An 18,354-nucleotide genomic window follows, 5' to 3' on the forward strand; every position below is an offset into this window, starting at 1 on the left:
TCTTCAGGGTATAGACCCAGTAGTGGTATTGCCGGGTCAAAGTGTATGCACATTTTTGTTGCCCTTTGGGCATAGTTTCAAATAGCTCTCCAGAAGGGTTGGATGAGTTCACAGCTCCACCAACAGTATAATAGTGTCCCAGATTTCCCACATCCCTTCCAACAATGATCATTATCCTTCCTGGTCATACTGGCCAATCTGAGAGGTGTGAGGTGGTACCTCAGAGAAGCTTTAATTTGCATTTTTCTAATAATTAATGATTTAGAGCATTTTTTCATATGGCTATGGATTGCTTTGATCTCCTCATCTGTAAATGGCCTTTGCCTATCCTTTGACCATTTGTCAATTGGGGAATAGCTTTTTGTTTTAAAAATATGACTCAGTTCTCTGTATATTTTAGAAATGAGTCCTTTGTCAGAATCATTAGTTGTAAAGATTATTTCCCAATTTACTACATTTCTTTTGATCTTGATTACATTGGTTTTATCTGTGCAAAAGCTTTTTAATTTAATGTAATCGAAATCATCTAATTGGTTTTTAGTGATGTTCTCCAACTTTTCCTTAGTCGTGAACTGTTCCCCCTTCCATAGATCTGACAGGTAAACTAGTCCTTGATCTTCTAATTTTCTTATAGCATTGTTTTTTATGTCTATGTCCTGTAACCATTTGGATCTTATCTTGGTAAAGGGTGTGAGGTGTTGGTCTAGTCTAAGTTTCTTCCATAGTAACTTCCAATTATCCCAGCAGTTTTTATCAAAGAGGGAGTTTTTATCCCAATGGCTGGACTCTTTGGGTTTATCAAACAGCAGATTACTATAATCATCTCCTGCTTTTACACCTAGTCTATTCCACTGGTCCACCACTGTATTTCTTAGCCAATACCAAACAGTTTTGATGACTGATGCTTTATAATATAATTTTAGATCGGGTAGTGCTAAGCTACCTTCGTTTGCATTTTTTTCATTAAGCTCCTGGCAATTCTTGACTCTTTGTTTCTCCTTATGAATTTACTTACAGTTTTTTCTAACTCATTAAAGTAATTCTTTGGAATTTTGATTGGTAGGGCACTAAACAGTTTAGTTTTGGTAGAATTGTCATTTTTATTATATTAGCTCTCCCTATCCATGAGCAGTTGATATTTGCCCAGTTATTTAAATCTGATTTAATTTGTGTGAAAAGTGTTTTATAATTGTTTTCAAAAAGATTCTGAGTCTGTCTTGGCAAATACACTCCCAAATATTTTACACTGTCTGAGGTTACTTTGAAACCAACAAGTTACTTTTAACAACAGTCTCATCTTTGTAAGTGAACTCTTAAGTCTTAGGATAGCAAAACCCTAAATAAATGCCATCCTTTTCAATAATGGTAAACTTTGAAATAAAGACTTTAAAAAAAGGAAAGGATTTCTAGGTAGAGAAGCAGCAGAACTGATTTTAGCCTTATCAATAGTGTTATTTTTTCCCCAGAAAGTATCATGAACCATATTTTACTAGGCAGAAGAATTGTGCCATTTGCACCTTGTCAAAACTGCATGTAGTCATGAATGCCTCAATTCATAAAGCTTGCAGTATAATTAGCAAGAAATTAATAAATAGCCTGGAATTCTTCGGCAGGGGATGCTCATGGAGAAACTTGCCTATGGGAAAAAGGCTTGACACTTGGTTGTCTAGTGTTGTTCTCTCCTTCTATATGCTGCTGTTTTCCACATTGCCATTTTGAGTTTTCTGACAACTAAAAGAAAAATTCTTAAGGTCTAAATGTTTGGGGTTGCCTTTGGAGATCAGAATCCAGATTCATTCTCATATGTCTGCCACAGAACATCACAGTGTGGCCATGTGGCCAGAAGACTGAAGCCAGGGTTCACAGTGGAGGGAGATGGTTACTACCAGCTCTTAATTACTGTAAGTCAGAGCCCAGCTAATGTTTCTCTTCTCACTCTGAAAACTCTTTTAAAATTATTTTTCAGGTAGTTGTGAGCAAAAAGTTAAGCATAATTAGAATCCTGGGAACAATTTTGGTTAAAAAAAAAAAGCTAGTTGCCTGAATTAAATCAAAAAGTGGGGTTAAAGGAAGTGTCTCTTTCATCTCTAGAGTTTATGCATGGGAAAGAATGATTGTGTGGATCTATTTCATGAATGTGTATGAAAGAAAATATCTTCTTTTGAAGGAAAGAAGTAGGGCACAATGAATCTGTGGTTTGTACATCAAAAATAATTCTTTGGGGGCATCTGAGGGTATATCTGAATAACAGAATCTTTCATAAGACATAGAACAGAATATGAATGTTGGTTGGTGATATATAACTGTACCTTCTAATATTTCAAATTATTCAATCATACATTAAAAAACAAATAAAATGAGAAAGGGATTATTTTTTTCAGATTCCTGATACTCTCATAATAAATACCGCAGAATGGAAGAATAGGATTTTTAAAATCAAGAATCAGTTTTTCACTCTGCCAACCTTCAATCTTGGATTTCCCACCATTATCTTCTTTCTCTAGCTATACTCCCAAGTTTCTGAATGTGTTTGTAAAAGAACACCCTATCATGTGCAGGACCATTGCATATTTAGAGCCATAAAAATTCATGTTGTCTACAAAGGGTCCTTACTGACCCATTTGTCAAAATTTTCATTCTTCTCTTATAATATGTTTCGTACTCTGACTCAACTGAATTTTTCTCTTCTCTCCTAAAGCTTATTATTGCTCTTTGCTCTTTTATGCACCTATCCCCAGAAGATGCCATTGCCTTTTATTTTAATAGGAAGATTGATTCAGCAAATCTTAAATTTATTTATTTTCCCTACTCCACCTTTACCAAACTCTTCCAAGTATTTATCCACCCTTTTCCCTTTTATTCTTGTCTCTGTGAAAGCAATGATTACTTGCCAATGTTAACTCTTCTACCTGTGTCCTCCTCATTAATTCACCTCTCTATTAGGGCTATTGGCAATTCCTTCCAATATGCACTCTCCCCCTTCTCTTCCACCTAAAAAATGTGCTCTAGTCTACTCTCTTAAAAAAATTATACTGTGCCATCCTCAAACTGTGATCCCAATTCTTTCCTCTTATCATCTCAAATCTTCTAGAAAAGAGTTCTTTGCTCATTACCTAGATTCCTTTGCTTCCCACTAACTTGCTAATCCAGGCACTGAACCAGAAATTCTCTCTTCTCTTTCTTTCCTCAGCTACTGACCTCTTGAATAGGGATGTTAACTTGAATTCAAGTAAATTCTCAAACTAAATCTGGGACTTGACCTGGAAAGTCTGATTAGACATTAAGAGATGGATGATAAATATTTTCAACAAGAAGATTAAGGATTGAATAGGCAGACAGGAGAACCAAGAGAGGGCAATGTGATAGGTAGAAAGGAATTGGATGAAAGGAAGCGTGCGTGTGTGTGTGTGTGTGTGTGTGTGTGTGTGTATTGTGTGTGTTGTGTGTGTGTTTTTTAAGTTTTTTTAAAAAGAATGCTTTTGCTTGAAAAAAGAAATGTTATTTATTATATGGGATGGCTTTTTGGGTGGGAGGGGTGTAGTGGAAGAAATTCTATAGATATGAAAACAAAATCTATGGGAAAAAAATTTTTTTGCTTTAAGACACAACAGATGAAAAGTGGCAGTGAGCCATCCATTATAGTAATGGCTAAAGTTAGGCTTCCTCTCCTTGGAACTTGGGTCTTAGCAGAACTGAAAACACAGACTTCTGTGGATTATAAGTAACCAGACACAAGGAAAAAAAGAGCAGTCATTTTTATTTTTTAATATTTCTAATGTATCCTCCTCAAGATTGTTAGGATAATTTTTATTTTTATTTTGTTTTTTATTTTTTTAAATTTTATTTAAGGCAGTGGGGTTAAATGACTTGCCCAAGATCACATAGCTAGGCAATTACTAAGTATCTGAGGTCAGATTTGAACTCAGGTCCTCTGGACTCCAGGGCTGGTGCTCTATCCACTGCACCACCTAGCTGCCCCTTTTTTTTTGTTTGTTTTTAATGGAATTTTTTGCTTTAGAACCAAGTCTTAACTTGACAAAGTTGCCATATAATTCCTCCAAGAAAACAGCTCCCATTATAGGCCCCCAAAATATGACCAGTCATGGTAGAACTATTGAAAGGGGCTCTTACATAGAATAAATTGTAATATCATCAGGCCAGATCTCCTGATTAACATTGATAATTCTTTCCAGTGTATTCCATGGGTGAAGGCGAGTTAGTTGAAAAGAGAATATATATGATTTAATGCTTTTTTTTAATTTGAATTCAGAAGCATTTCCTTTTTTCCTCTTTGTCTTTAGCCTAATGACACCCACTTCCACTTCCACTTTCATATGGGGCTTGATTTCCAGCCAGAGCAACTCTCATGTCAAGAATAATATGTTATTTTGCCACCAAGGTTGCTAATCTCCTGGTTGTTATGGGCATACTAATGGATTAGTCACACAGAAAATTGGCTGAAGTTAGCCGTTCAGTTGTTGTTGTACATTTTCCCTTCCTCTTCCCAACACTAGATTTCAAATCCTCTAGAATAAATAATTGACTGAATTCTCCAGTGTCCTTCTGTAGAAGAACCTCCACCAGGCTAAGCATTTTGGAAATCTGTCATTCTAATTGTATATAAAATTAGTTGACTTTCGACAAGATTTAAAATACACCATATAACATATATATGTCAACAATATAAATACATATATATACATATGCACATGTACTCCTACTAACACACAGATAACCAAAATAATAGATCTTGGAACAAACATGACAGGCACCAGGATTATTGATGATTGTGAGTTCTTGATTTCCTAATTACTCAGATTTAAATGATGATAATCCATTACTCTTATTTTCAGTGTTAGCTTGTTTAGTGTATTGTGAATTAATATACAAACTGTGATCTATGACCAAAAAAAAAAATGTGAATCTGCAATTGTTTGGCATGTTTTCCCCAACAAAACTTACTTTCTAGTGAATATATTGTGCATGCATAATTTTCTGGCTTTGTCCTGGCTGTACCCTCATACCTTTCTCTTTAACCCCCCATCTCTCTAACCCCCCCCACCCCTTCCCTTCCTCCCTGCCTTCTTCTCTGTCCCTCTTCCCATGGATTTCATTATAATTTCTTTGTTCAGGGGCAGCTAGGTGCACAGTGGATAGATCACCGACCCTGGAGTCAGGAGTAACCGAGTTCAAAACCAGCCTCAGACACTTCATAACTACCTAGCTGTATGGCCTTGGGCACGCCACTTAACCCCCTTTGCCTTGCCAAAAAAAAAAAAAACAACCCTGAAAAAAGAATTTCTCTTTTCCCTGTTCCCATTTCATAAATCTATGTATCTAGCCACAGTCAGTTGCCTATTAGTATCTCAAATTGGCTATTAGAGACTTCTCAAAGTTAACGTTAATAGGTTTGCCTCCTCACTAATACCTGCTATTTGTTTTAAAGCTCCATAATATTTCTCAGTAACAAATAATATATTTATCTTTCCAACTTCATTGTACTTTTTACTCCTCCTTCTCCAGTCTACCTGCCCACTCTCATTCTGCTGTCTAACCAAATTTGTTCTATTTCTCATGCTTGACTGTCCCTCTCCCTTCTTTTTGGCCTTTGCACTTAAGTCCCTATATCTAAAATGCATTCCTCTGCTTCATAGATTTTTCTTTTCCTTCAGTATTTAGCCAAGCACAGCTTTCTACCAAAAAAAACTTTCTCAGTTATCCACACATCTATTTATGCCTGCTCTCTCTCACTATGTTGTATTTATTTGTATACGTTCTCATTATAATTATTCTGCATGTACCTGTTTTTGTGCGTGTGTGTGTATACTTGGCCTCATCAGAATGGAACCTACTTGAAAGCAAGGATTGTTTCATTCTTTCTCTTTTTATCTTCCAGCATATCCTGGACACTTAATAAATAAATACCTGATTATTGATTGATAGATGTATTCTCAAGAACATGCAAAAATTCATCAGAATGGAACTTCTATCTTTCTTTGGTTTGGTTTGTTTGTTTGTTTTTTTATTTTTAAAGCATCTTTTCCCATCTGTTTCTAAAGGTTTGTTCTTTTTGGCTCTCTGCTTTGCTTCTCCCCACTCACCATCCAGTTGGTTGCCAAGGCTCATCAATTCTATCATCTTCATCTATCAATTCACAATTGCCACCCCATTTCAGGCTTTTGCCATATCTCACTTGAGCTATCAACATCAAACATCAACATACATTTTTAAGTGTTTACTATGTTGTAGACCCTGTGCCAAGTGTACAATTATTATCTCATTTGATCGTCACCACAATCCTGGGAGGTTGTCATTCTTGTCTGGTCATGTCTGACTCTTTATGACCTCATTTGGTATTTTCTTGGTAGAGATACTGGGGTGATATGCCATTTCCTTCTCCTCATTTTACAGCTGAGGAAACTGAGGCAAACAGGGTTCAATGACTTGCCTCAGACTCACACAGCTATTAAGATTGACTTTATACCCAATGCTCTATCCATATGCCATATATCATAAATTTGTCAAAAATACAAGGTATGTATGTACGTACGTACACACACACACAGAATAATAGATCTTGGAACAAACATGGCAGTCACCAGAATTGTTGATGATTGTGAGTTCTTGGTTTCCCAATTACTGAGATTCAGATGATGACAGAATTCATTTAGTTCCAAAATACATTGGCAGAGACTCTTTTTCCATATTGTTAGAGGGAGGACTTGCCTACCACTTCAACCCCAACACTTCTGCATCCTCATTTAGAAAGAGGAAAAATTTGTGTTTATATTTTATTTAGTTTTATCTAGTATATTTTTACTTGAAATATAATTTTTTTTCCAAACATGCTTATAAGACATTCTGTGGAGTTTTAGACTAATATCTTCATCTGATAAATGTTGATGTCATTGGAAAATCACTCTTTGCTTGCTGCCTTCACATTGAACCATAGGAAATGGTCATTTAAAAATTGCTGTTCATTCCTTTTCCTCATCAGTGCTAAGTCCTTTGTTGGCAGATGAATGTGTGCTGTTTTCGGTCTCTCCTGTGTGGGTTAAGGGAAAACCCATAAAAAAAATTATGTGTGTGTGTTTGGACTAAGAAGGAGGAGAGAAGTCAGGAAAATGCATTTACAGAAACATACTCCTGAATTACTCTCATTATAATAACCCATTTGGTGTCATAGCGTGACAGATTATAAACACTTACATCTAGTCTCAACTCAAGAGAGATTTAAATAAAGTACTTCTGGCTATTGTGCAGGTCAGTGTGTTTAAATAACAAACCCCCAAATCATGCTTTTGACATTTAAAAGAGAGAGAAAATATTGTCATTCTGTAGACCTGGCACAGATAAGCATGGGGCAATTTGGTCACTACACTGTGATTTGTGACTGCAGCCTAGCAGTCATTTTCACAGTATGCAATCAGGAGCTACCTTAGCAATGTGTCAGCATAACAACAACAAAAATTCTTTTAAAATGTTTACCCCAATTACCCCCCTGAGATACTTCCATGCATTTACTGCCACAGCCATGTGGGTTCAGGTTCTGGAGAATCAGGGCAGCAGTCATTTATTACAAAAACCGTAACGGCCTAAAGACCCTCTGGAAATGAAAACCCGATGTTTATAACCCAAAGGGTCAAGCTGCAGGAGAGGCTGCTTTTGAAAGTGCTTGTTGAATTTTGGGAGAAGGACTTTGGTTGGTTGGTTGGTTAGGTTTTTTAATTTGGAGGTGGGGGTGTTTTGTTCCTCTTCCTCCCCACCCCCACCCCCCCACTCCCACTAAATGAAAAAAAATAAGTCTGATCTACTATGCATTCTCGTATTCATTTGCAGGCTTTTTGTTTGTTGCTATACTTAGAGATTTTGATCTGCCCTCCAGATGAGAATTACTTTTGTATAACTAGCTCATGTATAATAAAGTCAAGTGAAGTTGAAATGAGTAAGAAGCTTTTCATCTTGAGTCACATCAGTTCCCCCTTGTAGCAATGATCAGAAAGGCCTGGGTTGCTCAGTTAATTCAGAGGTCATATTTCATTCCATAAATAATTTGCTTCCAATTTTTAAAACTCTGTAGTCTGTACAGTATATAGCTGTCCTTTTTTGTTTTCTCTTGTGCTCCATCTCAACTTCTTCATATTTTCCAATCATTTGTTGGCAACCCCTCAAAAGCTATATTTTATGAGCCCATTTAGTGATACTCGTTGACTATTTTCTCCAGTTTGGTCTGTGATTGTCCTCAGGTATCATGGAAACTAGAGATATAAACTTTTCCGAAGACAAATTATTTCCTCCTATGTGTCATCCAAACCAAAGGACAAACCTTGTTCCTATAAAGGTTGGCAAGGATCTAATAAATATTTTTTATTTCACTCCCCCTGACCTTCCTAATAGCATGCCCCTAATATCCTACTCTTGAAAAGGATATGTAAATACACATACATACAGGAATCAGTACCCCTATCATTTTTTAGATGAGGAAGCCAAAGGGTATAGAAAAACACTGAAACACACACACACACACACACGCACGCATGCAGGAATCTGTACCCTGCTCATTTTTGAAATGAGGAAACCAAAGACTATAGTGGGAAAATCATACATCCAAATGAATACAGATATGATGAAGCTTAAACTTGAATGCTAATTAAACTTTACTTAGTACTTTAAAAGTATTTCTTTAAATAAAGAAGTATTTCCTTCTTTGGATCCTCCCAAATCAGTTTCCTTTCTATTTTTCCTTGAGGATGAACCACCTGAGGGTCACTAATGGGATTGAGGCCTACTTATGGCTATAGCCTTCAGTTGATACTAACTGTAGCCCTACATCTGGTACACATCACAAAGCCTTCCCCCAAAAATGTTTACTTTATTAATTTTGTATGTAGTTTAATGGCTCTAAATTTTTTTCTTTTAGCCTGGCATTTATTTCCTTAAAAAGAGATCAAATTATGTTAAATAACCATAATGAAAAATTTGACTTAACAAGTATAATGGGTTTTTAATATCATCATTTGGTAGGAGAATAAGGGTTGGCAGTTAACCCCCTTTCCACCCCCTACCTACCCCCCAAAAAACTAGGACTGACTGTGCACAGGATAACATGCATAAATTTATTCTTTTGACTCAGGGTAATTAAGGTTCTTTTTTTTTTCCTCTCCCCTCTCCTTTTTCACCTTCTTCTACTTTTATTAAGTTGTAAATATTCAATAACAAAGCAAAAGAAGATATCCAAAGGAGTCTGACTTGTCATGTACTGTGGTATTTGAAACAGAAAGAGGCAGTGAGAATTGCGCCTTTTGAGAAGGCTATTCCAATTTGGGAAATGTTCAAATAAAGAAGTGTGAGCCAAAGTTCAGTCATGCAGCAAGGTTAACTATGGACTAAACTGAAAAAGGGATTAATTCTTTTAGCCATATATAGGATGTCCACCTCAACAACATACATAGCAACACCAAATCTTGCCTATTTCATGTAGCATCCTAAATGATCTCGAAGACAGCTTCTTTTTTTCTGTAGTGCTGGTGATTAAAGCCCCTTATTTGTAGGTAGAATTTATATGGCGCCCATCTTTAGCACACTTCCACATAAGGGAACTGCTTCATACATTACACTGGGGTAGGTGAGCCAAGTGATGATCTCTCCAATTAAGAAGTAGCCCCTACCTAGTCTGACCTCTGGAAACAGGAGCAGTAAAGGATAGTGATGTGGAAATTATTTTGGAAAATACTAGGAGATCAACCTTCCTATTTATAAATTTGGGGCAGAAACTTCATTCTGACTAATAGGATACCATCCAGATGAATTTAAGCACTATATTTTAGAGAGATACTTAAAGATATCTTATATATTTAGAGATATGTTACATGTATCTTTGTATATATGTCATATGTATACAGACATACAATGTCTATAAATATAATTTCTTTAGCGATAAGTAATAATAATTTATATTACATTTGTATTATATAATTATATGATTTCACATATGGTTATATTATTTGATCCTCACAATTATCCTATGATTATAGTCCCATTTTCATAGATTTTATATATATATATAGTAAATTATAGTCCCATTTTATAGATCAGAAAAACTAAGATTTAGAAAGATTAAGGGACTTACAAGTGCATTCTGTTTTTAACTGTGAGAGCTAGGATATAAACACACTTCTTTTGACTCTCAGTTTATTGTTCTGTTCAGCATTTACCTGTATTGGCTATAATCAGCAAACATTTTATAAATAAGAAAGGTCATCCAAGTGATTCAGTGTCCTCTAAAGTGAGGGGTTTATGCTGGTGGCCTCTCCTTCTGCAGTACTTTTCCTCACTCTGTCCCCACCTCCAGAGTTGCTGATATTAAAGTCTTCATGCGGAATCCTTCCCTGGAAAGCTCAACACTTGGAGCTACTGTTAACAACATAATTCAATTACTTTATGGATTAAAAAGAATTTTACAGGCTAGCCAGAGAACATAACCCTTATTTATGGCATTATCTTTGTAGGGGAAATATGTCCCAAGTTCCAAAAAGTAATTTACAAATGAACTTTTGGAACATACCCCATTCCTAAATTGAGAGACTGGCATGTACACCATTCATTTCCCTAAGAAAAAACAGGAGGTAAATCCTGAAGCATACCATTTGTTTTATTTTATGACAGCTGCTTAAATAGTGTATCAACCTTCTTTGAATAAAAACATCAAAGAGGCAGACCAAATATTTTTGAGTTACCTCCAAAAAGCAACATGATGATGCTTTGACCTTAAGCATATATGTGTTTAGCAGTGGCTGTGAAACATATTATAAGTGTTTAGTGACCTGGAGGTTAATCAAAATGAGTTTGGTGATCTCAGCTCAGTTTCTAATGGACTATAGTTTGGATTATTCCACTGATTCAGCACAGTTTGTCACAGTCAGTGTTTAATCAAAGAAGCTTATCAATGGAATTGAGAGGGAAAGAAGTAGAGAACTGACTCATTTCTTCTCAAGTCCCTCCCTAACCATCCTCTAAGCTCCCTAACATCATCATTCTTTGGCCATCACTAAGAGATAGTTAAAAACTGATTTTTACAACACTTTGAAAATAAATTTGAAAGGTTTGCAACAATTGGAAATTTAAAAATATATAACAAGACCCTCAGTTTTCTAAAATTTCATTCATTGCTATTGATTCTTTTTCTTTTTGAACAAATGGTCTACATCATTTTAACTTTTACTACAATCTAGAAATATTAATGCCCTCAGCTGAAGTTAAATGCAGACATTAGAATGCAGACGCTGGCTTTTTAAATCTAGTTTATCCTGATGGCTATCAATGGCATTTTTCATAATTGTTTGCTTACATAACACACAATACCAATTGCTATCCTCGTCTTTCATTTTGGTTCTTTAATTTCTGTAGATTTGTCACATCAGCTTTATTCATGAGATAAAACAGGACTATCCAAAATTTGAAAAGTTTTTTTTAATATACAATATTTACATAAGAAAAGCCTGACTATTACCTTTTAAAGTTGTTGCCACATGGCCATCATCTTTCTTTTTGCTTTGTAATTTTTCCTAAGAGAGTTGTACTGTTATGCAATTTAAATTCCTTTCCTCCCCCCACATCTCATTTATAAGCAGAGAAATGCCACTCTATGATAGTGTCTCCTTCATATCAAAGAATACCCTTTGCCTTTTTATACAGGGAAGAGAAGCTTGTCTTCAACAGAGAAAAGGATAAAATAACTTTTTTAGGGGGTAGCAAAAACAGAACAAGTTTTGGATGATGGGAGAAACTTTAGACAATACCACTGGAGAGAAATTATTTCCTAAACTCTACCATTCTTGATTCAGCTCAAAAAGACTGACAATCAAATGTTTTTACTATATAATATTAAATGTTTAAGTTAAATTGTCAGAATTAATTTTTTAAAAGAAAAAAGTTTTTTTGGAAATAAGTATTACATCTGAAAATCAGGAAACAAAGCAAATAAGCACATGGCAGAGAAGATCAAATAAAATAATTTCTGAAAATAACAGTCTGAGGAGGGCTTTTAAGAGGCAATTCAGGAAGATATATTAGAGGATCATTTGGGTTTTTCTTGGTTTTAATAGAACTTATTTTGTTTTTCTTCTGATTTTGCATCCTCCCCTTCCCTTATTTTTCTCCTGTCCATTCTTTCTAATTCAGGTCCTGGTAATAACTGACACTTAAAGATTTAATAATAACTATTTAATAACTATTATCCTCAAGTAGATATTAATGCAAATAATGATATCTTCCTTTTATAGAGAAGGAAACTGAGATATGTAGAAATTAAGTGACTTATCTACCATTACATAACCAGTATGTTTTTGGAACCTGAAAATGAAATCAGGTCTTCCGACTCTTAATTACTTTTTCTTAAAACTTAATGATTTGTCACCTGTATGAAGGAATATTATGTAAAATTATTCTATACTTTACAAAACATGCTAGTTACCCATAGATTTCCTATCCACTCACTGTTCTTCATAGCTACTGCAAGAAAGTAGAGGTAAAAATTACTGCTTTTTTTTCTGCAGTAGGTGAATTATCATGGATAACCACAATGTTAAATGTCTCTATGGTATTTGATGAGGCATGCCTTGTCAACGTGCATGTGTCTTTGCTTTCTCTTTCATAGGCAAGGCAGTTTTCCTGGCATGAATCAAAGTGGACTTATGGGCTCCAACTCTCCTTACAGCCAGCCCATGAACAACAGTTCCAGCCTGATGAACCCACAAGCCCCTCCCTACAGCATGACCCCCAACATGGTGAATAGCTCAACAGGTAATGATGTACAACACTACTTGTGATTATTGTAAAGGCAGTACTCCCCTTTGGGAAACTCCCCAAATTTAAAAAAAACATTCATCTTAGCAAGACATAAGAAATTGTATCTTTTAGTGATTTGAAGACAACTTTGTAATTATGCTTTCTGGAATTTTGAACAATGAGCATACAACTGGGAAGCAAAGAGAACCTTTTTACATTTTCAAAACTAGTGGGTCCTGAATTTAACTGTTTCTTAAGTTAATTATTCACTTTATTGGTAAAGTATATTCATGTCTTTCAACTAGGACAGTGCATCAGGAACTACTTCCCAAGTTCTCTTTTTTTTTTTTTTTACAATAATAAAATTGTTGCAGAAATTTATGGTAGACTCCATAATGAGACTCATGCTTATGTCACATATATCATGTAGGAGAGACACATTTCAAAATTAGATTTCTGAAGAGTTAATGAAGAGCCAAAAAGGGGGGGATTTCAAATTTGGAAAAACTTTTTTTGAAATAATCAAAAAATAGGGTCTTCAGTAAATACTTTTTATATTCTGTCACTACAGAAAAATATTTAATCTTCTAAAAATTACACATTTTTATCATTCTTATTTCAACCTATTTGAATTTCTAACTGCTGAATTCTAACAGGAACATATCCCATTAATAAAAGAACATAAATTCTTTCAGTCTGGTGAAATGAGCAGTTTCTAATATGGTTAGCAAAATCTCTACAAAAATTTTAATAAATCTGAGGTTCTTAAACTTCTCCTTTCAACCACCACACACTTAGCACTTATACATGAAGAACATTTCTATTCTAGATATGAAAGTTTACTGCATTTCAAGTGAAACTTATTAACTATATTTTGTACTTGGAAAGATCATATTGTTGCATGGGATTACTCTCTTTTTTAGGTGATCGATTGTAGCTCAGCCTATTGTCATTAACTTCATTGTGCTGTGTAATAGGTCAAAGAAAAACGTGGTTTTTAAGGTTGAGGTCTCTTAGAATTCACATTCTTTCACACCATTGCCTTCTGGGTCCTTACTGTTTGCCTCCCAGTAAGGCAGAGAAAATGGACTTTGAACTACCAAAATGATATCCTACCTGCTCTTGTTTTTTTTTATTGTTGTTTTGAGCTCTTGTTTTCAAGGATATAGTTTAAATATGGAAATACTGAGAAATTTCTTCTTTAAATGTTTTCTCTTAATAGGAATGAAAGAATGGTCAAATCAAAATTGTTAGGGTTTTTTTATTTTTAATAAATAGGCCTTTCTTAATGTTAAACTGGAGGCCATTTGTCTGTCTCAGAAATAAACTTTTACATTTGAGATGGAAAGTGAAAAGCTATTGAGTAGTGGCCCATTAGGAAAAGGTTTACTTTTCCCCCTACCAGTGGTGTCCCAGGTAATGTTGTAGTTGGGTTTTGTCGTTATATGTTTTGTCTGGCTTGCTGAAATAAAATTACTTCTGAGCATTGAAACTGCACTATAAATTCTGATGCGCTATTAGCAGTAGTCATTTTCCCCCTTTTTCCTTTGGCCCCCAGAGCCGCAAAAATAACCCACAACAAACAGATGGCACAGTGCCCTGCCTAAGAAGATTTATGCATTCCTGAGGAATAACCAGTTTAAAGGAAGATTCACAGAGAGAGGGGTGTTTTTTTTTTCTTTCTCCTGTTCAGATAATTCAGCCATTCGTTATTTCATACAGAGGAAATCTGTTCAATGCAAGGCCATTTATCGTCCCAGTCTTTTGTATGAGGTAGTCATACACTTTTTATTGCATTGTGCATCTTGAAATATTGGATTTTTAATAATTTAAACATTTATCAAATTTTTTTTGCCAGCCCATTGGTGTGATTTTGTTCCAGCTTTATTAATTCAAAGGCTACCTGATGGAAAGCAGAGTAATTATAAGATGTACCAAGAGTATTACTTACTTAATATTTCCTGTGTATCTCTCTGTCCATTCTTGGATGTAGATTGTGTTGAAATTTCTGAGAGAGAAAGGACAAAAAGAAACTTGGAACATACACTGCAAATGTTAGTTTTGATTAAGAAATAAATTCTGTTAATGGGGGACAAAGATTAATTCTTCCAGTCCCAGAATGGCAGAGATCAGTGCATCAATCTTTTTTGCCAAAGGCATAAGGAGATGGGTTGCTACTAATAGCAGAAAAGCAGTTTCTATTTCAAAGGGGACATTTTTTTTTAAAGAAAGAAATAAAAGCATATCCAAATGACGACTGGGAGCCGAAGTAGGATTTTCCTGGATCACGACTTAGGTGACTGACACTTCGGCCATCTCTTTACTCAGTTAAAATAGTGTGGCAGTTAAAATAAATGTGCTTTAGATAGTGTACAGGGCAAAAAAAAGCCTCTTGTGTAGTGACAAATTGTTACAGGCTTCAGTGAGCAAGTAATTATTTAAATAGAGTCAGTGTGAGTACAAATGTGACAACTATTTCTTCACTTATAATGCCAGGAGGAGAAGGATGGTAAGCATTAGGGATTTTTTCCTCCTATAAAGGAGGTATTTTTACCATGGGGGGGGGGTGGAGCAGTAATTGTTAATAGTCAAGACAAAAATTGCAAGTCCATTGAACCTTTTTTAAATACAACCTTGTGTAGCACTTATATTGATTGTTTTCTCTTTATTTGTGTTGAGTTTTATAATGTTCATTAAGTGGAATCTTGTCTGAATATAAGCTGTCATCTTGAATTAAGTTCTATCTAATTTCACAAAATGTAGTTCCCATCTGTAGTTCAAAGGTCACCTTAGGTACCAAGGAGGAGCATCCTTTCATCATGGGAACTCTCAGATAGTAAATAAACAATTCTATTCATGTTTCTCTGTAACTGAGCCATCTTCAGGTATGGAACTACTTATTCATCCTTCTCAATACTGAATCTCAACACTTAGCAACTTTTAAAATCTAAACATGACTTCACATGTTGAATGACTTGTTACCTTCTCTTAGAAAAACTTAAACTCAATTATGTCGTCATATCTGTGGTGTCTCATTGAAGACGCATCTGACTCAATAGGCTTCCATCAGTTGTGACCAATAGGTTTGCATACCCAGAGACCCTGCTCTTTTTTCTGTTATTTATCATGTACTTGAAGTAAGAAAAAGAGTCTGTCAGAAGGACATGAATCTCTGGAAGATGCATAATGATTCTCATCTCAAGGTTTTCAAGCATCCCTTTTAAAGGTTGATGGTGGTCACCAGAGCATTTGCAAGTAGTTTGATGTCTCACCTCCCTCCTCTAAAAAAAAAAAATAGAAAGAAAAAGCACTTGATGAAAAAATGAACTTGAGTAAGAAGGTAAACCACTTGATTAAACATGGGGATGAAACCTCTTACCCCCAGGGAAAAATAAATGTGCTGATACTTGAAGTATGTCAGTGTGAAAAAGAAGAGAGGCTTTTTCCAGTGCCTGCTGATCCAGTGAGAGAGAAATTTTTCTCCAGGGCTATTCTAGGTTCTGTGTAAGCAATACATTAGCTTTAGAGTATGTTGCTTTATATTTGCCACATATAAAAATAGATGAGAGGTATGTACGCACAAAGACAGACCCTTTCTATGTTTTCAAAAAAGAAGGAATAAAATATTTTTGCAGAGTATGGTATGTTGTATTATTGTCCACAAAAGTGAAAAGAATGGTCTGTATATGTCTGAGCCCATTTCACCATCTTTAGGGAATGCTATTGTAGCCTTGAGGGCGAATCAAGGGAGCCAGGAAGGAATGAATGTTTAGCTTCAGTTTTACTCATGTCTTATATTCTTTATGGCCTTTTTGAATATATTAAATCCAGTGTGGAATAGCTACTTTAGGACCTTGACCCACACTTTCTTTATGAAATCATTCCAGCTCTTAAATTTCAATGGCAAAGCCAGAGGCTAGTACTTGAAAACCCAGTCATTGAATGCATATGGTCCTTTTTTTCAGTCACAAAATTTTTACTGTCCTTTTTTATGCTGCACTTTACATACTAGATTGCTTGATGTCGATAGCATAAGGGGATGGTGCCTTGATTTAACACACCTTTATATTGGTGGTGGTCTTTCTCTTCTGGGAAAGGGGAAAAACAGCTTCCCTGGAGTGCCATTGCCCTAGGAACCTTAAGGATGTTTGCAGTGATTCATTGAGAATTCTGGTAAAAAGTCATGAAGAAGCATTTCAGTAGAAAGCACTTATGGAATCCACCATAAGGAAAGATCATTTCACAAAAATACAATTTACATCTCCATACAGGTATACTAATTATGACACATTACTCAAAATTAAACTGTACTTTACTCCATTTTTCTCAAAATAAGAAATTGGGGCTACTTTAGTAGTTCTCTGTTTTTTTAACCTGTTAATGTTATAATCATAGTAAAAGGCAAAGAAAACTTGGGAAAACTCAAACCAAAGTAGATGTTTTAAAATTAATCAATCTATGTTTATTTTAATTATTTTTATGTCAGTATAATTTAATATGTAGACATAATATATGGCAAATGCTGACATGTTTCAAGTTTTATAATAGGTTGCTGTTGAAAGAATTAGGTTATAACCTGAGAAAAACTGAACTTGTAGAAGGAATGCCTTCATGACCTTACTACCCTATAAAAGTCTGGAATTAAATTTACTGCCTTTTATATTATTTCCATTCACTGAATAAGTAGCAAGACCATTTTTACAGTACACTTGGACATAAGCCTCTCATCCTGCATAGTCACCCTTGCCTTTTTTTTCTTTCTCCTGCAAGAAAGGGTGTTTCTTTAATGTACAGACTTAACTAATTCATATCCTGCTAGCCCCCCCCCCCCCTCCCCCCGAGATAGTTTCCGAAGGATAAAAATGCACAAAAGCGATCCACTGCTCAGAACAGGCCAGGCTTCTTGGTGTAATATCACTCAGCTGCTTTTTTGAGGTTTCACACACATTCACAAAAATAACAGCATTTTTAGCTGATCCCAATAGATTTTTCTCTGCAGCTGCATCACTTGAAAAAGCTTTTTGTTCCAGTTCTTAAAGTCTAAGTATTGAAAGTAATTTGGAGGGGGGAAAAAAAGAAAAATATCTCAATTATGATTTGTGTGTGTTGTGATGACTTTAAGGACTGACTGGGCTGCAAATGGGCTTTGAAAAAGAAGCCCGCCTAGCCCTGGAAAATATAGGCTGTTCAGAGCTGAATATTGAACATGCCGTTGTAAACTCTCATGGCACGTGGATGGGTAGGTTTGTTGGCAGACCTATGGTCTCAACCTGCAGTGATGCTAAAGATATTAGCAAATTAACACCAGAAAGCTTGCCAACTTATTCACCAGAGTCCTGCTCACTCTCTCACTGCTGTAATTAAAACTAATTATTTTCTAAAACATAGTAATACATGAATATGTGCAATAATCATTTTGTAGTGGGCAATCTGTGAAGTAGTTTAAAGTTTGTTGGGGTTGGGGGGGTTGTTTCTGTTTTTTGTTTTTTGTTTTTTTCTATTTTTCTCTTTCCTTGTTGGTGTATTATACTATATGTGTATTACCTGGTTAGGACCAGCCTTGCCTTT

General features: G+C 35.3%; 1 protein-coding gene across 1 annotated transcript in view; it reads left to right on the plus strand.

The window, feature by feature from the left end:
• ARID1B (AT-rich interaction domain 1B) overlaps positions 1 to 18,354 on the plus strand; it is a 545,654-nt gene that overhangs the window by 487,265 nt on the left and 40,035 nt on the right. The window contains 1 exon segment of the mRNA XM_074190057.1: positions 12,656 to 12,801. Within this exon segment, the coding sequence (XP_074046158.1) occupies positions 12,656 to 12,801 (146 nt within the window).

The sequence above is a fragment of the Macrotis lagotis genome, chromosome 5 (genome assembly GCF_037893015.1).
Source record: "Macrotis lagotis isolate mMagLag1 chromosome 5, bilby.v1.9.chrom.fasta, whole genome shotgun sequence".
Classification (NCBI taxonomy): domain Eukaryota; kingdom Metazoa; phylum Chordata; class Mammalia; order Peramelemorphia; family Peramelidae; genus Macrotis; species Macrotis lagotis.